Below are 26,008 nucleotides of genomic sequence, written 5' to 3' on the forward strand. Positions count from 1 at the left end.
CTAGGAAAGCCCAAACACACGGGCTTCTGATTTTTTCTGCAGAAAATGTACCATCCTCCCTCTTCCTAACACACAAGGGAAACTGAAAGAAAAAGCCACAGAGGGCTTGGATGGGATGAGGACTCCAGTCTGTTGTCACTACCCATGTTAGAAAGAGGATGAAAAATACACTCTCTCCATTTAGATTATCAAGAGGAATTGGTGGCCGTGTATATAGCGAATGTAGCGCTTCTGCTGTTTCCTGTTACTAAAGAGTTCTGGGGAGCTATTTCACCTAAAGCCTCTGACTTAGAGCAAAACCTTTTAAACCAAATTTAAGTGGTTTCCAAATAGGGATTAAAAGTGGTTTCAAACTAGCAAGTAAATGTAAGGCAGTACATTTAAATAATTATCCCAGTCATACTTGCAAAATGAGTTCTGTAGCAGTAAGATAGGAGTGGGAAAGAGAATCCTAGAATCATTGGTTAGTCTGTGTTTTTGATAACTCAGGCTGAAAAGCCTTTCCTTGTAGGGACGTAACTGCTGACACTGCCAGGGATAAGGTTGTATTTGGGGAAATGCCCCTTCTGCTGCTGCTTTTGTTGTCTCTCCTCCTGCTGCACCTCAGCCCACTCCAGTTCCTCATCCTCTGGGCAGCCTTCCACCCCCCCAGGTGCTTCAGAGCTCCACCCCTCATCACCCCCCAACCTCTGCTTTCACTGTCAGAAGTTCACAGTTTTCTGTGTGTGAATGATCTCAGCTAGATGTTAGGTTATCTGATTTTAAAAAATTCACACTATGGTATAAATAGCTAATTTACTTCTATCTGCCAAAGTGTATTTGCATTTTAGAGGGGAATTGTTAATAGAGGGTGGCACTGGAGGTGATTATTGAAAGGTTTTGGAGCATTTTATCATTCATTTCCAGCCTGCAGAATGAATGGAGTCTGTGTGCCAGCGAGTGTGTGTGTTTGGGGTTTTGTTTTGAGTACAGGAGGACAATGCTTTTACCTCATTTCTCTTCTTTCTTTTCCAAGTAAGTGACAGTTTTCTGTGTTTGGTTTCCTGGAGCAAATTTCAAATGTTCAATGGGCTTTTTAGTGGGTGGCTTTCTCTGTTGTGTCTTGCTACCTGAAAGCCACTCCTCTACTAAGCTTCTCTACCAAGCTCCCAGGAAGAAGTTTGGGGATCTGGCATCTCGTTTTGGAGAGGTTGGCTGCTGTTCTTGTGAAATAAAAATATCAGCAGATTGCATTGCTGGGCCTAAAATCCTAGGGCCTTGTAAAGAGAGGGCACCGTGGTGTTGCCTTCTCATTCAAATCCATGACCTGCTCCTGTTCTGGATTCTGTGTTGAGAACTGAGTGATGTGTCTTTAGAAGGACATAACGGCAGGAGGAAATCCAGAGATACGCTATGGAAAGGATCGCTGCATATTTATAGCTTAAGTTGGTGGGTAGGAGCCCCTTTTGCATATGTTCTCTCCCAAAGCCGTAAGTCAGACCAGATCATCTGCTTTTACAAAGCTGATTTGGGGGGGTCAGGTGGGATGGAGTACTGAAGGCAGGCAGAGCCCTGAACGTTTTAACCACTCCCCATAAGAGGACATCATCGTCTTATTTTTGATTTCTCTCTTCTAACTCGAGTGAGATTTCACCGGTACTGGTTTGCCAAATAACAAGCAAGTGTGCTGTGATGGTGCCTGGGAACTCTGGTGCAAGAGATTTGATACTGAATTTCCGTTTTTACTTTTCACCCTTAGTATTGAATCACCTTTTAGACTGGGCTGTTGTGTTAACAGAAGGATGCAGGCTTCTGTCCAAACCATACCCCCTTGTGACCGGTGTTGTAAAACAAGTGGAAAAACTGATAGTTTGTGCAGATGCGTGTTTATCTAAAAAATTCTGGACACTGTCCAAAGGCAAAGTAATGGTCTTAATTTTAACAACAACCTCTGCGTCAGAAATGTAAAACCTTTTCCATTTTTATAATTTCTAATCACCCTCTTTCTGGTAAAAAAAAATTTTTTTTTTAAAGAAACACTGAGGATAAGTTTTAGGACTGTTTTTGTTGTCTGTCCTGCAGCCTAAGACATGCAGGGCTTGGCTCGAAGCAGGTCATTAGAGAATTCAGGAGAAGGCCAGATGATTTGGAAACAAGAGAATTCATCATTTAAGAATTCCTTCTATTAGGAAATGAATTAAAAAAAAAAACAACTTAAAACTATTTTTGCTTTTCTTATTAAAAAGTTTTTTGGTATCCACTCCTTGATCACCTTCCAGCACAAGTGAACGTGTGTGTGTGTGTGTGTGTGTGTGTGTGTGTGTGTGTTGTGTTCATGTTCATAAGCTGCTCTCGTATGACCCACGTTCCAGGCCACACAGCATGTGAACAAGAAAATTAATTAGTTGGAAAGACTTTTCAAGGAACTCAGGGAATTGCCACATTGTGTTCTTAGTTCCAAAATCTACAATGCCTGAGCTTCCTGTGCCAGTGACTCTTTGAAGTTTTGGGTAGGTCTTTTTATCACAAAAGTCAGAGGGGGAGTTGATACATTCCTTTGACTTTCCATCCATCCTGTTATCTGTGGTTAGATGATTTACATAGCAAAACTGTGATTCTTGCTTCCCTTTTCTCCCACCCCAGGGACATTGTGGCTGTCTTCTTCTACCACCCACTCACCGTGTGTTTGGGATTGCAGACTAATTTTGGTAATAGCCAAAAGTGAAACATCATCAGGAAGACGAATCTTGTTGCTCAGGTCCACACACAAATCTAGGTGGTCTGGATTGTCGAGCTCGATGAGCAGTCTGTACCGTCGCTTCTGTGCATTGCCATCTTGGAGGTAATGGAGGGCGAGCTGAGTAGTCTGGAGGAGTTTGTGTGCCTAGAGCTTAGCAGCCACATGACCTCCCTTTTGAGAGTGTTTTTCTTCCGTGTTGGGGAGGGCCGAGAGTTGGAAGAGCTCGGGTGGGTGGGGTAGGGAGGTGCTGACCATGGCCATGCTTCCTGTTGCCACAAGGCTTCCTCCTTTATAGATTTTACCAAATTCCTTGGGTTAGAAACTCTTAAGAGTTTTGGCAGCTTGGCTTGGGACACTGCCTGCATGATTCAGATGGAAACTGAGGCCAGGAGTGTTGTAAGTGTGCCCGAGGCAGTCAAGTGCATCACATAATTGGTGCCAGACGTTTTCCATTTGTCTGTCTGCCTAGACACATGATCAGCCTTAATTGATACCTAGAGGGTGAGCACAATTTGCACCACCAGGGTAGGGTGGTTCCTACCTTCAGGGGGCTTCCATGTCATTTAGTGAGATGAGACACGTTTGTGGGGGTGTGCGGGTACCCAGGCCTTGTCACTCCCTGTCGGGCTACTCTAATGGCAGGTGACTGCTAGCTGCCGTCACCTTTGTCCCAGGCCCCACATCAGCTGTGATCATCACTCACTCACAGAGGCCCACGAGGTGCAGAGGGAGAGCTGGGAAGAATGTCAGGTGGCACACGCACTGTAGTGTTACTTTTACCACCATCCTGGAGATGTTTCTGGGGTTGGCAGGACGTCTTGGAAAAGTAGAATGGCCTCTGCTTCAGTCTGAGAAAATCCTCAGGGCTTTTACAAGAGGATTGTGAGGACTTAGCAGGGATTTGTTATGTTGGTAAAGGGTGGGGCTGGGCCAGTGCCACACTTAGGCAGAGCAAACTCCTCCCTAACCGTGAGGTTAGAAAGCCACATGCTTCTGAACTGTGCTCCCGTGATCCCCACATGGTAGTGTTTTCTGTTACATAACAAAGATGCACAAAATCAGAGGACGACTGGAGTATTCCTGACTACCCAGGACTTGAATGTCTCATCCTGATGAGCTGCGAATCAGCAATGCACAGAGACAGGAAAAGAATTCTCATGACGAAACAGTTGAGCGATGGAGTGAGGAAGGAAGTGTTTGGAGACCGTCGAAAGATGTCCGAAGAATGGGTGGTTATGAAGACCAACCTCATTTCACGTTGTTACTGATGTGCTTTTATTTCAGCCATGGCAAATAGCAGTCTAGTGGTCCCCAGGAGACATGTTATCACAGTCCTTCTTTACCGACTTTTAGGCAAAGCGACTCTGAGCTGAGGGGTTCAGCAGGACTGGGGAGGTCAAATAAAAGACTGTATTTAGAAATTTGAGCCAAATCGGTGAATTCTTTTTTACCCTAAGATTTCATATTGTTTGCATATTTGGGCGTTGGGGTGGGGAACCATGTCTGAATAACAAGTGGAAAGTGAGAGATTATCTACAGAGGGCCTCAGCTCAGTGATCTCACTGTTTCCTAAAGTTCCTGAGAAGTGTGGACCTACGGGCAGAAGGGGCAGGTGCCCCCTATGAAGCGGTGTGTTCTAGAATAAGTGCCCTGTGTGTGTCTGCTGCACACGCTGAGCACACATTCAAGGAGGCCTCTTTTCCCATTCAGAGGTTATGGGAGGAGAACACGTGTCTTCTCTTGTTTTCTTTCTGTTGAGCCAGCAGAGAAATGAGTACAGATTAGGCTTAGTATGCAAGGAGTTTCCTTAGATTTCAGAAGACCCACATTTTTTGTGGAAAGCTATGCTGTTGCTTTACCACTGGAAAAGCAACTAAATTCTAAGTCATTATTATAAAAAAATAATAAAATGAAGGTAAAGGATTGTCCCCCCCAGGCCAGAAATCCTTTGATTTTTAAAATCAATTATTGGAAAAATGGATGATGCAAGGACTTGTAAGGCACAGTCCGTTTGGAGTATGAAATATAAATATATGAACAGTTAGATAGCTATGTAATATTCATATTGATGTTAGCTCAAGATGGCTTTAGAAGGTAGAATGTAAGTCAGCTATTGATAAATTGCTAACTCAGGATCTGGGAAAAGATGTGTGACCATTGTCATAGTTGTGTTCGGCTTTGCACCATGGACACAGTATGAGTGAGAAGGAAGGTTTGTGGTGGTTGCCAGTAGCACCTGTGTTACCGGGGGCACTGTCCTTGGCCAGCATCCTCTTCTTAGAGAATGTCTTTCACTTTCATTGTTTTAACCTGTACGTGGTCTTCTGTATTTGCATCTGAAGCCCTGTACCTCATCCCAGTGCACTTACGACCATGTGTCATTTTCTACTTAAAGCCCCTTAGCAGCTTTCCATTTAGCTCAGGTTGAAATATGCAATCCTTAATATGCCTGTCTTAGACAACAAAGTCAAGTATGATCTGCACTGTGCTTACCCTACGAAGCACATCGTGTACTGTTCTCCCCTGAACCACTGCACTGAAACCACAAGGGCTACTTTTCAGCTCCCCAAAGAGAGCAAGCTCTTTTGTGCCTCAGGGCCTTTGCACATGCTGTCCTCCCAACTCTCAACTTGCACTAGCTCAGCCCTTCTTTATTTGACATTAATTCTTCCTTCTAGCCACACTTAAAAGTAACTTCCTTGAAGAAGGCTCATTTAACCTGAGACTAGTTAAGCATTTCCTGCTCTTCTTTCACAGCACTTATCACAATTGTAAATAAACTAGTAATTGTGTTGCTAGTTGCTTACTGGATGATTCCATGTGGCCTCTGGTTGTACGTGTACCCTGGTCAGTCAACATGTCCCCCCACAGGCCTTCTAGCCCACCTGCTAGTGTATATTGTGACACACTGTCATGTTATTACTCCAGACAGAGCCCTAGCATTAGGGCTAGAATGGTAGGACATAATGGAATGTCCACAAAGGCCTTCCTGGGGAAAGGTGTTATGCTTCTGTCATGGTGCCGTGGTTTACCACCAACATATGGTCCATCTGGAAGATACACTTCCAGCACTTCCAGCAGCACAATTCACATCCTAGTGATTTTTTATTTTATTTTATTTTATTTATTTTTTTTTACCTATGTGTACATTTCTTTAGACCACCTGGGTCATTTATACAATCTCCTGTTTGTAAAATGGTGACAACAATACCTCACTCGTTAACAATTTAAAGTAGGCAGAAACATAAAACTTAGTGTTACTATTTTGGGGCTTCTTGAATGTACTGTTTTAAAATGTAATAATTGTATATATTTGACACAAGGATTAGTTACCGTATGTAGGGGCCTAGATTTTTGCTAAGCATGTTCCTAATTTTTTTCCAGAAGTCATACAAAAGAATGTACGGAAAGAAAAGGGAAGAGGAACCACTACTTTATATACAAATGAAAAAGACATTTTATTAGGAGTATGATTAAGAGGAAGGAATGATGACAATTAATTGATGTTGGTCAGGGACATAATTATAGATATATATGTATATGCATATGTAACATATACACTCATATAATTGTATATAAATAACATGATTATATAAATATAAATATAGGATGAATACACTGAATTCTCCAGACACACATTCCTTTGTTGCAGAAGAAGATTCTCATTTGAAAAGTAATTCCTCTGATAGGATTGGTGCAGGGTTTCTCAGCCTTAGCACTATTGATTTTTGGGCTGGGCAATTCTTTGTTGTAGAGGTCTGGCTTGTGCATTGTATGATGTTTAGCAGCATCCCTGGCCCTACCCACTATATGCCAATAGCAGCCCCACCTTCCACAAGTCATGACAACCAAAAATATCCTCAGATAGTGCCAAAGGTGCCCTGGAGGAGGGTAAAATCACCCCTGGTAGAGAACCACCAGATTAGAATATCTGATGCTTCAGGTTAAGCTTGTCATACAAAGGCTAAATGCTCAAACCAGCCCAAGGTAGGCAGAACAGGGGCCCATCTGCATCATATGCTGTGCATGCCCCAGCCTCTGTCGGGACTCATGCAGTGGATTTCTCTGAAGTAGATGAAATCTAGTTCAGTGATTAAAAAAACGTTTTTTTATTTTTTTTTTAAAGCACCAATACCATTCTTACTTATTCTTTAAGAGCCAACCCAAACCTAGCTTTGCAAAGAGCTCTGCCTTTGATCGCCCATTTACTCCCTTGAGCATTGGATTGTTTCCCTCCTAGATTCCCAAGTGCTGGTCCTCAGACCCTGACAAAGCTTCTTTTGGCCTGTGCAGAAATGAGAAAAATAAGAAAAATGTAGTGAGTTCTTAAAAATTTCATTTAAAATCTTAAAAAGAATTCTAAGGTTGCTATTCCTAGTTTTGAGTGTGGGTGTGTCTGTGTGTGTGTTTGTGTGTGGTATGTGTATTTTCAAAGCTTTTCTTTATGAAGCAGTGGTAATGGTTAGTGTTATTTGGTTTTGTTTGATTGGGTCTTATATTTTAGTGTTATTACTTGGCAAAATAAATGTTAAAACCTATGACAAGGCCCTGATAAAATTAAAATTTATAAAATACATGAAACTTCTTTGACAAAGTTGTATGTGAATGGAGGGTACCAAAAGGTACCTCATGGTGCAGCTTGATGATGTTACGGTATATTGTTGAAAGTAACTACAGTGAAAGAAAACATTTAATAAACTCTTATTTTAATGGCTCTTTTCTCTAAATGGTCACACAGGGACTATTAGATTTCTATATGGAGCAAAGAATATATTTAGCTCAAATAGAACTCTTCCTCTTAGCATTTTTAGAGACAAAACACTCAGTGAAATCTCTTCCCCAGCCTTCACTTGGACACAGCACTAACAGCAGGCCAGTGTCAGCACCTTGCGCTTAGCTGTCCCTTCTCACTGTCTAGTTGCTGTGTTGCCTGTGTGCACACACACTTGTGGCAGGGGAGGAAATCTGGTGTAGTAGTAAATTAGGTTGTGGTTCTGTGTAATATTATTCACAGTGATCTTAGAGGTTATCTGTCCCACTGCCAGATACTCAGAGGGCACTAACATCTGGCTTTTAATCCAGTGTGGGGAGTTGGAAAATGCTTCTTGTTTTTGTGTTATGATTTTGATCTGTCCTGAATAGTGGGAGGGAGGGCATTTAGGATTGAGCTACTACAAAGTGTTCCTAGTGAAGACGTGCCGTTCCCCGTAATGACTGCCTTCCTCAGCCGACCGCAAGCCCATCTTTTGTCTTCCTTTCTTCATCATGGTATGTCAGTTCTGGCTGCTTCTCTCCAAGATAATTAGCCATTCCTCTCTCATCAGCTTGACAAGTACCTGGTTAAAATAATAGACACTCTTTGAATGTAAATTATATACCTCTCCCGAGGAGCAATTTTTAAAATTTCCACATCTAATCTCCCAAAGACTTCTGTGAAGTAGATTTGAAGGCACGTATTACTCTGCTTAGAACACAAACACAGCATTTAAATTGTTTCTCAGGTCACATAATGAGATAAATGAGCAGTAGATCTGAGAATTATGATTTTGAAGTCTCATACTGGGTCTATAATGATCAAGTTACCATACCGTACCCCTGCCTTCTTCCCAGGAATTTTGCAGGTAAAGTAAATACTCATATTTACTTTAGAGTAATTATTTTTATTACTACATATACTGTGGAAAGGAGGCTCTGCTTTAAAGTTCTCATTGAAGAGGCAGAATCCAGACTCCTGACTGCAGAGTACAATTCTTTTCTTTCTGATTCCATCCACCTTTCTGGCCTTCTCTCTCTCCTCCTTTCCCGTGCCTATGGTGCTGCTTCGTTGCAAAGTCTTGCTGTTCCCATGCTCTTTCAACCTTTCAACCCTTCTGGATATGTAGTTCCTTTTCCTTGAATATCTTGTATTCTTTTCACTGCTTGACACAATCTTGCTTGTCCTTTAAGACTTTGCGTTTCAAGTGCGCTCCCTGGGCCAACAGCCTCCGCACACCTGGGAGCTTGTCGGAGCTGCAGGGTCTCAGCAGCATTCCAGATCTGATGGTCAGACCTGCCTAAGGCAGGGGGCTGGGGGAGGGCAGGCTGATGGCAGCTCAGAGGAGGCGGGGAGACCGGGGTTCCCGTAGCAGGGCCAGCACTCCCACACAGACCTCCTTAGCTGGATCATGCTAGAAAGGACTGGAAGAGGCCCTGAAGTCTGTGTTTTAACAAGCTCTGTCAACAATCCTGACACAGTGGAGTTTGGGAACCAGAATCCTTAGACACCATTCAAATGGCATCTCATCCCCAGAGCTTCTCCTGACAACTCTAGAACAGCTAGTAGTCAGTCACCCCTTCTGTTGTGGCATTTTTTCATAGTGTATTAACTAGACAAGGTATTGATAGGCTAAGTGCTGTAACCAAATGGCTGTGGCTTCATACTGTAAATGTTTATTATATCTCATGTGTGACATGATCCCACCGGGTATCCATTAGATGATCATCATGTGATGGTTCAGGAACCTGGTTTCCTTACATCCCATGGCTCTTCTTTTGGTAGAGCCTCCTCAGAGCCGCCTCTGGATTCCCTGCATTCAGCTGACCCACAGGCCGGGGTAGAGAGAGAGCTGGAGTATGAGAGCACATGCAAGGACCCTTGAGCAGCATGTTCTATGACTGAGCCTGGACTTTGCTACCTTATTTATTTATTTTTTTACATTCCTTTGGCCAGAACCTAATGACGTAGTTTCAGCCTAACTGCCAAGGGAGTTGGAAAATCTGTGTGCTTAGGAAGAAGAAACAGGATTGGGGATCATCTAGAGCATCACTGTCCAATAAAAATATAATATTTTTATATATGAAATTTTATGTTTATATATAATTGTACATATATTTGTATATGTAATTTTACATTTTCTAGTAGCTGCATTAAAAACAGAAACAGATGAAATTGATTTTAATGCCTTTTGATTAACTCAGCATATTCAAAATGTTATTCAACATGTAATCAGTAAAAACCAATAATATTTTACATTCTTTTTGTTATACAGAGTCTTTGAAACCCAGCGTGTATAGCACATCTAGGTTCAACTGGCCAAATGTTGAGTGGCCCCATGTGGCTGGCAGCTACCATGTTGGACAGCGCAGGTCTGGCTACTCCCTGTCACACTTGGTATTGAAGTGGCTTGTTTGCATTCCTTTTAGAGCACTTTTAGACACCTTACTTCTGAACTAGATTATGTGTTCCTTATATGTCATTTCCTGGACAGTGCTCTGTGGTTAAGAATGCTTGCTGAGTGAGCAGGTAAAGGATTTAATGCATGCATCAACCCATTCATGAATAGATTAATGAGTAATTAATGAGTAGTATAAAAGGAGAGTGGTCCTTTACGTGTTTTTTTACTACTTTAGTGAAAGTTCCTAAGGTATTCTGTTTTGTGATAAGTGCTGGGTTGCAGGAGTATGACAAAATTGATGTCACAGTAGAAGGATAAAGTGAGCCCATTTAACTGTGGCTCTAATAGGTATCACTACATTGCAGAGAGTTTGAGCTGAAAAGAACTTGACCATGAAACAGTCTATTGCCCTTATATTTTGGATGTGTGTCGTTGAGATAAGCGGACACTTGGAGGTTGCATACCTGGGGAGTGAATCTGGCAACACTTTTGGTTGCTTTAACTCTATTGCAGTAAATCTAGAGTCCTGTGTTTTCCACCAAATTAATGAGCACCTATAGTAGGATGTGCTGCAGGTATTTCAAAGTGAAATGTTGGGGAACATGTTATTTAACGTAGTCTCAATTTAAGAATGCTGCCAAACAAAACTTGTTTAGAATTTTTTATTTTGCTGTCTTTTCTTCAGGTTAACATCAGGGAATAGGCAAGCTCATGAAAGTTGTATCAATACATGTACAGTCTGAGTAACAGATTTATTTAAAAGGAAAATAATAGTACATTAAGCCTATAACATTGGATGGGGTATTTTTTAATTTCCTGGCCTAATTGCAGTGAATTTTGAAGGATGCATATGGAAGATGTGACTTTGGCGTTTTATGTCTCTTATGATGAGGAGAAAGGAAATCCTTAGAAATGCACTTTACTTTCTCTAAACAGATTGCTTCATTGCTTTTAGGTAACAGCTATCCCATAATGGTCGCAAATTTGAACTTGAATAAGAGTTTGTAACTCAGCCTGCGAGCAAGTAAGTTGTTTGTGATGGGGTTGTAGGCAACAAAATACTAGGGTTGGTTTTGTTCTAGATCCTCTTTAGAAAGGTATACTGCTAAGGAAATGTTACGATATGTGATCATACTATTACAAATATATGAGAGATATGTGATGGTTGAACTGCTCTGTAGGTCCTTTCTTACTGGTTTGAAATTGGAAAGCATTTTATTTTGGGGGTGGGGAAAGGAGTAGGGAAGGTAGGGGACTGGTGGTTCTAGTAGAAGAACCCTCTACAAAGTTTTCTTTTTTCCAAAAAGGTCAGCCAAGTAGAAAATAATCAGTCATTAATGAGTTGAAGTCTACCATGGTATTTTGAATAAGGCTAAGGCATGTGTTCCATCCTGTGGTGAACAGTAAACTTTGGCTTCAGTCTCCACCCTACTCCAGCCCCTACTATCAATCAGACACTGTCATCTGTGTCATACCTGTGCAGAGATATTTCTGGGAACTCATCCCCGTTTCTTTGTACGGGATCTGCGTTTAAACATCGTGGGTGTTCTTCCTGTATCTTAAGTTATTATATTAAGATCAGTGATTCTGAAACACAGATGGGTAAAAAGCCTGTTGCATAGATACCACCTGTGGAGCTATGAAAAGCAGATCCTTGGGCCTCTGCTCGAGATTCCAATTCAGAAGTTCTGGACGGGGTCCTGGAACTTGTACTAATGTTATTATTTTCAAGCTCCTAAAACAACTTGAAGCAGAACTAGGTTTGACAACCCTTTGAGACAGGGGTCTTGACTCACCTCATTTTAGCTGGAGTACAGAGAAGGAAGATATTCTTTAGGACAGAATATTCTAGAGGGCCTCATGAAAGAGGAGCCTGTGAGCTGAGCCTTGAGAGTTGAGCAGGCATTGGACAGGTTAAGATCAGGACAATGTAGGGCAACATTCCAGGTTGACAGACAGCGTTTCTGGAGACATGCAGTGGAGGCTTCAAAAGGACGCAACCCAGTCAGTGTTTTCTGGGCAGAGGTTTGAGGCAGGGGGTGGTGATGAGGGCTGGGGTGCCTGCAGAGGGGCCAGGCCTCTCAGCCCTGAAGGCAGCGGGCGACGGGTGGACCCAGGCCAGTAATCGCAGTTCTGTGCATGAAGGAACTGCTCTGCCCTGGATGGAGGTCTCCAGGTGACACTGTTTTTTCTCTCCTCCCCTCCCCTCCCCTCCCCTCCCCTTGGCTCTCCTCCGCTCCTCTTCGCTCCCCTTCGCTCCCCTCCACTCCCCTTCCCTTTTTCCTTCCCCCTTTCCTTTCCGTTCCTTTCCTTTCCTCTTTCCTTCCATTAACATGAGAGGAAAATCTCTGGTCCTTTTTCTGTATTCTCTTTTCTTTACTCAGGAGATTCACTTATGTGTGGACAAAAAAATAAAATGAAAAAGGTTTCAGTAGAGTAGGGTTTTGGTTCTTTGTCCAGATTCCCTTATATTACTTATCTTCTAAGGAAGAAGGATATATGTTGAGCTTGCGTTTTAAATCTTTCAAGTTGTGGATGGTATCTGAAGATCTGATACCTTGTAGCTTTTTAAATAGGTGTTGATTTTATCTTAATGGTCAAGGAAAGTAAAAATGACCTCTTAATACCCTGTTTAAAATAGTTTTGCCATGTAACAGTTCTGTGACCTTGGGCCAGTTCTTTAACTTATGTGCCTCAGTTTCCTCATTTGTAGAATGAGAGGCCTGTCTCAGGATTGTTGGAGAAGTAGATACAGTGCTTATCCCAGTGCCAGGTACAGGGTAAGCCATATTGGAGCCTAAGGCAAAGAAGAAAACCAATAATACTGATCTCATCTTTATTTCAAATTTTGATTTGTTTATAATGGCTTTTGTGAATATTAATTTTGATTTTTTTAAAGTATTTTATTAAAATGCTATTATCTTGATTACTGGGTTTTTAGCACTCTGGTAAACTTTGTTTTGGAAGTGAGTCCCTTGCTCACCTGACCCTCATCCTGGCCCTGGAGGAAGTACGACGTAAGCATTAGCTCCTTTTGTGGACATTATTTTAAACTACTTCCCAAATGGTAATAAATGGATTTAAAAAATTTTTGAAATATATTTAAAATAATTTGTGCTTTTTATGGACAGTTAAAAAAAATAAAGGTAAGTAGAAAGAAGGGGGCATAAAAGCCATTTGTTCCACATTTCAGATACTATTAACATTAAATTTCCTTTTGGTTTTTGTATCTTATCTTCTGTCTGAATATTTTCAGGCCTTAGAAAACTTTCCAGTATTTTTTCTGGTTCCCTAAGGAGATATATGCTTAAAAAGGAGATAAAATTATGTTTGAAGTAAAACTTAAAAATATTCTAATCTAGGTAATTACCAGGTTTAAGATTAATTTTGGAACGTAACTCCAAAGCATAGTAACTCTGTGAACATTGGGTGAACTATTTAATTTATGGGAGCACATTTTCTGTAAGCAGTAACACCTGATTATAGCATTCCCATTGTAAGGGTTAAATTGGACTAAATTAAATAAGAATGTATGTCAAATGGCTGGGGGCTCTGTAAGTGCTTTCCTTGCTCACCTCTGCCACAGTTACAATAAAACAGTAAGTATTGACTTCTAGCTTTAGGTCTTGGCAAAGCATAAATGGAAGAGTGTCTGGAGGGTTCCTGAATGCTTTATGTAACATTAGGAGCTTCATTTATTTTGTATTCATCCTATTTTTGAAACAACAGGAAGGCTTAAAGACCTGGCCAGTGGAATATTCATATCCACTGATGTAGTTTTTAGAGCTTGATTTAACATCTCACTGTCTTTTTTCATCACACTTTTCTTGGGAGACTATATTTTTTTATTGGCGAGGAGAAAGATGAAACCCATTGTATTGCATGTATAATTATTTTTTTAAATTCATTTTAATTGAAATAGTAATTGTATATATTTATGGGGCACAGTGTATTCTGACATATGTTTGCGTTGTGAAATGATTACATCGAGCTAAGGACTAAAGGTCACTGCAGCTCTATCACTACCGTCACTAACCGTCACCATGATTGGAGGTTTCTAAGTTATGTGATGTGTGCTTTGGTTGGCAGCAAAGAGGAGAGAAGCTTTGAAGGCCTTCCTTAACGTTCACCCTCCCCACCTACTTGTTTCTCCAACTCTAGTCACCTTTATTTGCAACGTATCTGTGAAGAAATTCATTTAGTTTACTTACATATTTTACAAATGGGAAAAGTTTTACCTCTTAGGACGAGTTGCTTAGGAATAACATGTGAGCCTCCTAAACCTGTCTGGATGTGTTTTCTATGTCTTGGCAGTGTCTTCAGTTCACATAGGAAATCAGTTACAATGAGTGTGGAGGAAATAGCAGGCCCTCATTTAGGCAGCAGGATGAGAAGGGATACATCATCTTTGCTTCTGCTGCTATTATTTTATGGAAGGGATGTAACCTACTGTTTTTTTAAAGAGGGGATTTCCCAGTTATTGTTAGGGAACTGGTATTACAGTACATGATCATTGTCTTCTAAATGCAAGCTAAGTTGAGCCAGAAGTGCTAGGAAGCTCTGCAATGCCCTTCACAAAGTTTCCATATGGTAGACTTTCCCCTTGGAGCCTGGGAGTGTTTTCCTTTTGCAGAAGTAGGTGTCCAGAGTTGGCCTGAAGGCCTGTCCCTCTCCACTCCCCATGTTAGATGGTTGATGGCCTGCACTGTGACACCTGGGAGTAATCAAAGCCACACGACCTCTGCCAGCTCCATTCATCTCCATCATCTATAAATCAAGATGGTCTCCTGGCTTTGCACCTTGTAAACATTTATGGAATTTGCTTTGAGTACATTTAATGTATAAGTTACAGGTTCTACAAAACCAATAAATTTGGATGGTAGCACTGTGCTTTTCATTAGGGTGCTTTGGGAGGTAGACATGGAGAGAAGTGAAAGAAAGAACATTTGTCTTCTAGCTGTACTTGAATGATGTATTTGTTTAGAAGAAAAACTTGAGCGCTATTTTAAAAGTTTTTGACCATTTTTCTCACCAAAAATACTGTCTCTGGCCCTTATCCTCAACATTTGTGATATCGTGAGGAAAGTTAGAAAATTCTAGCTCATGTGAACTCCTGTGATGGATCATACCAAGGTGAGGCAGCTACATCATTTGTTCTTGAACCAAGCATTTATGGATTGCCTGCTGTGTACATAGTACTGTGCCAGGTACCAGGGACATGGCCCCCACCCTCTTCTTCTAGTGCTCAGTGCTGACAAGGGGAGATAAAACACTTGCAGATAACTCCAAACAAGGCTGAGGCCGGATTTTGGTAACCCATACCGGGAGTTTAGTTTCCTGAGAAAAATCCCAGGCACATTATGTTTCTCTTGGCTTTGTAAGTTTCCACCTCTAAAATAAATTATTGACACTGCACACTGCTGGCTGAATTGTCATTATTGTGATCAGAATAAATCGACAGTTTACAGGAAAGCTATTCCTATCCAGAGCTTGAGACTGAGGGGATCCTGACCTTCAGTAAAGTCATTTGATGTGTGTTTTTGAGCACCTGCAGGGTTTTAGGACTGGGGATAGAGAGTGAGCAAAACAGGCCAAAGTCACTGCCCTCACGGAGCTGCTTGTTTTGTTCAGACAGAGATGAAACAAATAGGAAAAATAGAATATAGAATGCTAGGTGGTGATAGAGGCAACAGAAAAAGCAAGGAAAGGGGAGGAGGATGTTGCAGGTGGGGGTGGGGCCGTCTTTACTGAGAAGCTTCTTGAAATTCTGTGGCTGCAGGCAAAGCCTCCCCTACACAGGGGGACGCCGTCTGTCCATCACCAACGTGACTCTCTCCATCTTAACTTGCTCATCTGGAAACACAGACTTCGTTAGGGCCTGTGGGCTGTCCCCAGAGCTGAATAACGGCAGGGCAGCCCCCCTTCCTCACGATAGCACGTGCTGTAGTTCTGGTCTGCTGGCCTCTGTGTAGGCAATGAGAATTGGACACATTTAGAAACATATCTGCTTTTTAGTCTCTGTTTTTCTTCTGCTTGTAATGTGGCAATATGACTTTTAAATGTTTAACATTCCATTGGGTGGTTTGTTTTTCCCCAAATATCATCAATAAGCAAAGTTCTAATAGTTAATATTACAGATATATAGAGCTGGAAAGATGTTTTGATGTAAGTCCTTCATATTACAGGTAAAGTTTTTGGGGCCCAGAGAGGGGAAGTGACTTTTCTAGTGGCACACAGCTATTGAGTGATGTAGTGGGGGGTTGGGTAGAACCCCAGTATGAGCTTCCTCTATATTATTATCTCATAATCCACCCCAGTCATTTATTTCTGACCAAAGAACTGGTAAAAGCTTTTGAAGAGAACTTGCAAAATATAGAAAACTTCAGAGAGAAAAAGAATCACTTATAGTTCCACATACCAGAGGTAACCAGTAGTCAGGTTTTGTTTTTGTTTTTTGTTTTTTGTTTTTTTTTCAATCTCAAATGTGTATGATGATATTGTGGACATTTTTTCAGTGTCCTTTAAAGTTGTTAACAAAGGACACTGAGAAAATGCCCTGATTTGGAGAAATAAATATCAGCCTTGAGTTGTCCAGCGGGCATTAGGCTTCTTGTGATCCAGTTGCTAACTTGGCCATCAGTCAGCAAATTAGTAGACTGTGCATATGTTGACACTGCACATGGGCATCTAATGGTTTAGCTGAACCTGGTGTTTAGATTGCTGTTGTTATCCCTACTTAAATAGAATATGAACCTGCCCCCATGAAGAGATTTGTATCCCCAAACTGTGGTGGGCTCTCCCACTTGTCTCTCTAGACCTCAGTTTCCTTATTCTGTGAGTGGAGGCACTTCCATTGGTCCCATCTCTGAGAACTAGGTGGACTCTCTGGACCGTTCCTCGGAAAGCTCACAGGCACACACAACTTGTTATGCAATTTTTGAGGGTTCATGGACTACCCCCTGAGTTCAGCCTTGCATTGCAGGCTAAGAAACACTAGGCTCTTAGACGATAATGCAGATTATATTTCTGTGACTATTTGATTAAATCTCTAATGATAAAAATAACTAAGGTGGGCATCAGGCTCTATAGCAGAATGTGTTTTTTTTTTTTATATTAACTCTTCTAGGGCCCTTGAGGGTTCTGCCTCAGATACCTTCTCTCCTGCTGCCACATCTGTCTTTTGTGTCCCTTTATCTCCCCTCTGCTGTAGTGACGCTTTACTGCCCTGACCGCCATGCTTCTAATGCTGTTCTCCTTTGGATGCTTCTCGTGCCTTCTATCCACCCTGTTTTGTCTTTCTCAGAAGGGCAGATCATTTTCTTGACACCTGTTCTTTTCTTTGGCCAGCAAGCTGACCAGTAACAATACACTGTGGAAGATATTTAGTCATTTGCTCCCTTTTGCAATTTTTCTTAATTTCTACCAACTGTTTCTGTTTCCCCAGGACAAGAGAAAAGGAATGACCACTTTGGAGTAGAGATGTAAATACATACATACATATATGATACGTATGTATGTATGTGTGTATTTTTTTCTTTTGCCTTTAAAGTTAATTGTTATATTTTAAATATTCTTCTGATATGCCAAAAGCTCCTAATAAAGAGAGTAAAAAAATTCATAAGGTTGAGATAACTGATACTTATTCCTTGTACAGTTAGTTATTCCTCGTATATTAATAGTTATTAGCTACAGCAAATAAAGTTTCAAAGTCTTTATAGATTCATTGCTAAAAACAATATTTTTGTACTTTTTACAGGTTAAGTTGTACTGTTTGCAGGTACACCTTTATCTCAAAAAATAACAAGTTTTGCAGAATAACATTTTCTTAGCTGGGAGAAAGCAACATTTTAATTTTTAGTAAATTGTACATTGAGTGTTGATTTATGAACAGTTGAAAGCTTCTGCTTTAATTTTGGGCCCTTAACAAATGAAAACTTGCTTATTTTTACAAGCACTCCATTTCACTTTAGGGCCAAAGGTGACCAGTGGGACAAAACTGACATCAGCATTCAATTCAGCAAGTACATTTGCAGTGCTTTGCATCCCTGAGACACTGGACACTCAAAGGTGGTTAAGACACTGTCCCTGCCCTCAATGAATTTATAATCTTACTAGAGAGTTTAACAGGAACAAACTTAATAAAAGGTAGACTCTGAAAAGCGCCAGCATAGAGGTAAAAGTAGTGCCCAGTAGGTAACAGAGGAGGAGCTAATTCATTCTGGCTGGGAGGGTCATGGGAAGGTAGTGTTTAAACTGGGTCTTGGGCATGAGGAGTCGTCCCCCTGGGTGGGAGGCTCTTCTGCTTCCCAGAGTGTGATGGAAGTTTGTCTGACAGTAAGAAGAGGACAATGGGGCTTTGGGGTCTAAAGTTAGCCTTCCTTAGAGTCAAAAATTGCCCCTGGACAATTCCTTAAATTTCCTGTGAAGTTTCATGGTTTTGAGTATCCAACCTGTATGACAAGTTTGCATACCTATTAAAAGTTGAGAACTAAAACCCATATACAGAAACATTCATTCCATCCTGCTTCTGAAGAGTTCTTGCTTCCCCACAGGGTTGACCCTGTTCTAACAGTAAAAGTCTATACCCTGCATACAAGATAATAGATCTTTTTGTTATTGTAAGGGCTAAACAAGCTGGTGTGTGAAGGAGCTTGCAGTTAGTAGGTAGTAGGAGCTCAGTGAATATGGAGTTTGAATTCTGAGGTCCGACGTATACCTTGTTCTTTGAAATGTTGTAAAGGAAAACTTGGCCACCTACTTCCTGTCCTTCTCAAATGGCATTTCCTCAAGTGGCTGCGCTGACCAAATGTCATTCTCACATCCTCAGACATGAGTCTCATGAGCCCTTTAGAGAAACCACATCCTATTCAGAGGTTTAGGATGTAAAGCTAAATGCTGCGCCATGTGACTCTCCTTGACCGGCAGGTTTCTAAAGTGTTGATCTGTCCTGAATGAGCAGTGGAGAACACGAGCACGTTAAATGGCCTGGGGAGTTTTGTGGTGGGAAAGCTGACAGTAGCATCTCCATTCCCCTAAGCTTCAGAATCCCCTTCTTTCCTAAGTCGGACCCACTTGCAGGTGATGAACTTTGACGACTATCTTGCTCTCAGAATTGCTTTCCTCAATCTGGGACTTAAGTATATTGTTCTGAGATGGAGTAGGGAACAGCTGTGCGATTTTTGCTGTTGCATTTTCTATAAACATGTTGAAAACCTTGTCTAGTATGTACTCAGTCTCCCTTGACATAAATCTCTGTGTAAGAAACTTTTCAGACATTTTGCTTGCTTTACAAGTTGGTATATTTTCTCCTTTTGTTGATATAAATTATGGAACTCACTACCTGGAAGCTCAGAACCCATTAAATGTTTTTTCTTTGATGACAAAACAAATATAAAGTCATTGCTAAAAATTTTGAGAAATGGAGGAAAACATCAAAAAGGAGTCCTGACTCATGGCATGAACATGTGGGGTTCAAGGGGACTATTGAAAGGCAGCTATCATAACCAACCAGCAAAGAGGGAAGAATAGTTGGTTTTAAATTGCTGAAGTACTTTGTAATTTTTGTAGCAACACATTGGTGGAATTCTCATTTTAGATCACACAGCCAAAGTCCTGAATTTAAGACTAAAGTTAATTTCTTGAAGTTGGAATAAAAACACAGTAACAATAGTTACCATTAAGTGAACACCTACTTTGCACTAGGCACTTCAGGCATTTAAAGACCTTTTTGCCTCTTCCCTGAACTCCCTTGATGGGATTAAACTCAGATGCTGCTATTATCTTTAATGGCTGACTGGTGATCACTACTGTGCCTTTCAGGAGTTTGAGCCTAGTGGGAGTAAACAAGTGGTTCAGCATAGTGTCCTGGGTAAGCCTGTGTACACTGGATCCATACTACCACTGTTTGCCGTGGAACCTTCTGCACGTATTTAACCTCTCTGTGGCATTAGTTACCTCGTCTGTAAAATGAGGATACCAATATTACATAGAGTTGTTATGAATATTAAGTAAGTTAGTATCTCTGCAGGGCTTGCACAGGTTGTGGGCCAAGGAGAGTACTTAGAGTGTTTGTCAAATAACCTTTTGAGTTCCTTCTTATTCCTTACAGAAAACAAAGATATTTTGGCCCAACAAATAGGGTAGCATTTCTCATGTTAAAGTCTAGAAATTTCTGGTGGCTTAATGACAAATGGGGATTTGAGGAAGAAGTGGGCTATTTAGAACTTCTTGAGCCACTTCGAAAAGGCTTTCAAGTTTTTGGTTATGCTGTGCTCTACTGAGGCTCAGTTTGTCTGTTTTGTGCTTCTGGCTTCATCCTTTCTTCCCTTCTTGATTTATAGGACATTTCTAAGTTTTCACTTAACTGTACTCTAATTCTCTATACATGTAACTGAGATTCTTTGAGTTTTTTCCTCTTCTCTTGTAACTTTACAAAGAAGGATTTTTAAAATTCATAGATAATATTATTTTGGAACACAGATTTGGTAGGAGAGCTTATATTTCCTCAGAAAGACTACCCCAGGTTGAGAAATTGGGTAGTTTTGTAAAAATATTATTATAGAAGCCACTAATTTATTTTATGGACTCCTTGATCTCTTGCGATTCATTACTTAATGAATATCCACATTCAGGAGGTTTCCTGGTGTTGGAGTGACAGACTCGGTAGGAGGCCGTGCGGGTGCTGGGTGGCATCTAGGCTCCTCCCCTGCCTCTTCAGCCCTCCCAGCCTCAGTTACTTTGCCTGGAAAGTGGGAGACTCATACCTATATCTTGTGTAATAGTCTCTATTTCCCTGGGTAGTGTACCTCTGGCCCCCATTGTTGCTAGATGATAACAATGTTCATTGTTTCCTGACTACTACTGCCACTCTTCTGCTGCTTCTGTTATCTCCTGTTATTCCTGCTCTCTGATATCAAGGAAATAAGCAAAGTAACTAACTGGGAAAAGCTCTGCAGCATCCTGGGAAGTGCACAGTGATATTTAATCCCATCTTTAATGCTCATTTGCCGTGTAACTTTTTAATAAATCTGTCAACACCTCTGTTTTAATTTTTTCTAAGAGGTGATTTTTTTTAAAAAAACAAATTACCCCACTGTTAATGTGAGGAAATAATGAAAATAACAGACTTTTGGGAAAGCATATTTTGGGTGCTATCACCATTGAACCATGAGACCATGACCCAACTACTTTCATGTGCTTTTGTGTATGTCTTTATTGATTTTATTAATTTGTCATTTATGATGTCTATTCATCTTGCCTTCCCAACTAGGTATAAAGTTCCTTGAAGAGAGTTACACTCTGCCTTGTATTTTTACCATGCTCCTCTCAGTACCTGGTACTGGGCATGTTACTTTCTGGTCTCACACCCCTGCTGATGGATTTAAAGTAATATTCTGTTTCGTAAAAACATTTACCATGATATGTGGTATCCCATAAAAATATTAGATGACCTCATTTTCTGGCATGAAATAGTACATAAATTAAGTTTAGTGTGCCGCGGTCTGTCACACAGGGAGAAACTCTTTGTACACCTGCAGCCATGAGGTGCAGGCTGCAGGAATACTCTTGCTTATTGCTTTTCCCTGCTTTGATCATCAGCCAAGCATTTGATGTTTAGCCATAACCCAAATGCAAGCATTCTGAATCATTAAGAATTTTAGAACAACCAGCCGACCAAACTGTCTCTCAAGCTCTGCGAGCTTCGGATTTGAGGTAGTTCTGAAGGTGTCTGACTGTGACTGGTTTTCTCTTAAACACTGCACTATTTTGATTTGGATTCATTTGGCCCACGCCATGTGGAACAGGCACAATAAGGCCGGTCTTTATCGGAGAGGCAGTACACTGTGTATTGTTCAGTTTGGGGTTTGTTTTCCTTTGGCCAGCAAGTGGGAGCCTCCCATTTTCTGAGCAGTAGTAACACCCCTGGAGGCTGGCCTTTGCTGTCACGTCTGCCAGCCCCACAGGCTCTGCAGACCCAGCCAGGGGGCTGACCACTTGTGCCTGGGAAGCCAGTTTCCTTTCCTTCCCCGGTCCACTGGCATGCGTGTGCCTTGCACAGCCAGGGGCTTGCAGCTGTCCCAGTTGCAGACTTTCTGACTTGCGTTTTCTGCCGAGAATGCAGGCTGATAAATACAGGACAAGTACTAGGAGTGTCAAAAAGGAGCTGGTGATTGAGTCCCCCCTGCAATACAAGGGTGCAGCTCAGGGAGAAATGGAAGCAGAGAGCCCATGCCCGATGCCGGTAAGAGAGTCTTGTTTGAAGTGTTGCTGTGTCTTCCCCAGACAGTATTATTATCGTGTGTGTATGGAGTTGATGCCTCTTGCCTCTGTTTGATTTTAAAACTTCTCTGTTTGTCTCTTGTGAATCCTTCTCTCTCTCTTTCCCTGTAGATTGATTTTGGTTCCACTTTGGTTCTTCTTTGTGAAGAAAGAAATGTTGACATTTTGTGGGTGAACGTGGTTTCCAGGAGGCTTCTTTGTATAGAACAATAATGTATTGTTCAAATTATGTCCCACCTAGCTGCAGTGTTTCCAGACGTAAACCCAGGGAAGCACATTTTAATTGCAAGTATAGGGTTGAAAAAGATGTACTTTGCAAACCTGTTCTACATTGTCTATGTTATTGAGAAAATGAGGCAGGTGGTGTTGGGCGATTTTAAGAAACATCACAATGAAATTATATATGTTCTCTCTCACCCGTTTTGGCAGGAAGTTTCCCTTGAACGAAATAGGAAAGAACCTGAATTGTGAACCAACTGATAGAAAAGTTTCTGTTCTTAACATTAGCTAAACTCCCAGCAGTTAGGATATAGTTGAGTGCTTCAGGGACTTTGTAAAGGAGGAATGTGAAAATGGTTGTGTTGTTATCATCACTGAGTAGGTTGTGCTTCTCTCTTGGAATTTCCTTAGCACAATAAAGGCACATAATTTTTTAAGCAAGCTGCAAAAAAACACCAACATGCATTGAAGAGGGGACAATTGAGCCTTTCAAATTGTCTTTTAAAGGGATTGTTAAACTAATACTTAGTGATTTTATATAGTGATTTTTTTAAACACGGAGGTTCAATTGCTGTTACCATAAAGTGGCTATGAATTTACTTAATTTTCAATTAATGTCTGTAAGAATGTACACTTAAACTTTCCTATAACAGATTTGATTTAAACTGAATTGCTTTCCTCTGTGATATGTGAGACTGGCTTATATTGTTTTGCCTTAAAAATTATATTGCTAACCCTAAACTGAGAAAGTCAGTAAAATATCATGGTCTTTTTCACTGCAGATTTTCATGTTAGAGATTTAGGTTTCTTTTTTTCCCACCCTTTGGTATATTGTTTAGAAATGTTGTTCATTATCTTGGATTCCTTTCTGCTAGTATAATAGCTCGCTCATCTGTTGAGTTGCTTGAGTCTCTCACAGGCTATATAGATTTAACTGCTTAAAGCTCCCAGCTGATATAACTTATGATTTCTTGGAGGAAGTTGTGTGGTTTGGGTTCCCTTGTGAATATTCTTAAAAATCTCCTGTCAGTGATTCTCCAGATGTGTAGAAGTATTTGTCTAGAGGACTGAATACACTGTAGAAAGATGCTATGTGATTTTTTTCTTTTAATCACGTAAGTGACTTTTTAAGAACTTACTTCTCTTTCTAGTGCTCAAGAAATTTGCTGTTCATATCCCAGTTATTTGTTCAGGTAAATCTCATTCCAGGTAGGTCCATGGGGAGGTCTTTTTCCACTGCAGTGGATAAGGTTGTGCTAGCTGCAGCTGGCAGGATCACCTGTCAGGGCCCGCAGCTTCTGGCAGTGTGGAGAGCTCCAGCTCTGTGCACCTGCAGAGAAGTGTGAGGGAGCAACGAAGGCAACAGTGATACAAGAAGACTTTTCTCTTGTGACTGCGCTGCTCTTCTAGCAGAGTACGCAAGATGAAAAGAGCTAATATCAGATTAGAAAAGCAAGGATATTTAAGCAGGGCCTCTGCCCAGGGCAGATCTCCTTACTGTGACTCTTGCTGTCACTGGCAAATGACAGTTCAACAAACTGCTGGGAATACAATGATTTTTTATTTTAGAGACAGGGTTTCACTCTGTCATCCAGGCTGGAGTGCAGTGGCCCAGTCATAGCTCCTGGGCTATGTAACCTGCAACTCCTAGGCTCATGTGATCCTCCCACCTCAGCCTCCCGAGTAGCTGGAACTACAGGAGCGTGCCACCATGCCTGGCTAATTTTTTTTTTTTTTTTTTTTTTTACTTTTGGTAGAGACAGGGTCTCGCCATGTTGCCCAGGCTGGTCTTGAACTCCTGGGCTCAGGAGATCCTCCCAAAGTGCTCGGATTACAGGCATGAGCCACCATGTCAGGCCATCATGATGATTTTTTAGAAAGTAGGCAAACACAGCTGTGAGATCTGTTTGTGGTAGTCCTATTCATTGTTATAATGTCAGTGGCCCACAGGCTTGGTGAGAATTCACAAGTCTGTGTATAATTTGAGTGAGTTATACTGAGGGACTTTTAAATGTAGGTAACATTAAGTTTATTTAGGAGGTGGCATTTTGAAATCAAGTTTTGCTGGTGTTAGTTGTGTACACAGATATTCCTTGGGGGAAAATATTACATAGTTTAGAAAGGATAAAAGTAATTAATGTGTGTAATAAGAAATGCAAATAATGTAGAAGTGGGGAAAACAAAGTGCCCAAAGGTGACCACTATTAATAATTTGTTATATATATACTTCCAGACTTTCTCCTATGCATGTAATAGCATTACTTAGTGTGAGTGTGTATTTTTGGAAAATGTACTAGTACATTTGATTTCTGTGTTAATTTTCTCCCAGAACACATCAGGAATATCTTTCTTTGTCACCATATATGGATTTATGCCATAGTTTTTAATGGCTTTGTAGTATTTCATCTTATGTCTATACCACTATTTGGTGGTTATTCAATTTTTGTCTAATTGTTTGCAATTAGTAACAATGCTACATTGAATGTACTGGTAAATATATCTTAAAGCACTTAGGCAAGCCAGAAGTACTGTAGTACAGTACTTGTTCTGTAAACTTTCTATGAGAAGTTCCCTCTTGCCCTTCTTTGGCAGTAATGTTTCATTCCCCTCTGCCGGGGCCACAGTGAAGCTTTCCCTTAGCAGTGGCTGCTTGTTCAGTGCTAGGAAGAGTCAGTGTTTCTAAGAGAAGTATGTGTTTGGACATTATAAAGTTTCAGAGGCTGCAGGGTTCCACTTACAGGCACCTCCATGGTTGTAGATGGGGCTTGTCACCTACATTGTGACAGTAAGTAGGGGAGGAAGCACATGGTGAAACTTCCCCATTCCTGTCCAGGCTTACTGCCAAACCCATTGAGGAGTGACTTGGGGGGCTGGGACTGACTACCAGGGGAACAGTCAGGATGTTCTTGATGTCTGCATGTTGGTTACCCTACCTATATTTGCATATCTGTTTTTGCTGCCACCCCGCCCCCCCATTCTAAAGTAGTTCCTGGAAGTAATTTATTCTAATTGTTACTGCCCAACAGTTGAGAGGAAAAAGGTGTGGCTTCAGAGGTTGTGTGGTCCCTTTCATTGGGTTACTTCCGTGAGGCTGGTGAGGACTGCGGCACAGGTCTTATTTTGGGAATTTCAAAGGTTGAAGGATATGAAGATAGAGAAGAGCTGAATTTTCACATATAAGGTGTACTCATTGGGTATTTTTTGAAAAGTATCTTTCCTAAGACACCTTTTGGGTTTTTCATATTTTTCCAGGATTTTCAAGTGTTGAAAGCTGAATTTAAGTTCTTATTTTAATGTTTGAACAAACACATGATTTCCCCAGCTAAATAACTGTGTGGTACGGTAGGTAGCATGTGTGCCTGACCTAGAAAGGAGTAGAAGGACTTGGATTTTGGTTGGACAAGTCAATATATTACCTGAGAACTCTTCTCTTTCCTGAAGAAAGAGGGAATGAGACTAGAAAACTTTTCCTATCTGAAGTTCTGTTTGCTCTAGAAATAGCAGACTGAGTGAATTAAGACACAAACTCTAAAGTATAAGCTATGGGTAATGATCATGTTGTTAATATCCTATAAGACTTTAGATTACTGTGATTGGTTTACTTAAAGTATACTTAGTAAGCCTTTCTGTCCTATAT

At 41.0% G+C, this 26,008-nt stretch overlaps 1 protein-coding gene across 12 annotated transcripts in view; it reads left to right on the forward strand.

Annotated features, from left to right (window-relative positions):
• DOCK9 (dedicator of cytokinesis 9) overlaps positions 1–26,008 on the forward strand; it is a 266,081-nt gene that overhangs the window by 76,584 nt on the left and 163,489 nt on the right. For 3 of the 12 annotated variants that reach the window (XM_045567091.1, XM_045567096.1, XM_045567094.1), the window contains exon 1: positions 21,813–22,114. The exons of 7 other annotated variants lie outside the window; for them this stretch is intronic. In XM_045567091.1, coding sequence (XP_045423047.1) covers positions 21,989–22,114 — 126 coding nt within the window. In that variant the 5' untranslated portion in view covers positions 21,813–21,988. Of the gene's footprint in view, positions 1–21,796; positions 22,115–26,008 lie in introns of those variants that run through there. 2 more of the 12 variants (XM_045567101.1, XM_045567100.1) reach the window with 2 other exon arrangements.

Source organism: Lemur catta, chromosome 13, assembly GCF_020740605.2.
Source record: "Lemur catta isolate mLemCat1 chromosome 13, mLemCat1.pri, whole genome shotgun sequence".
NCBI classification, from domain to species: Eukaryota; Metazoa; Chordata; class Mammalia; order Primates; family Lemuridae; genus Lemur; species Lemur catta.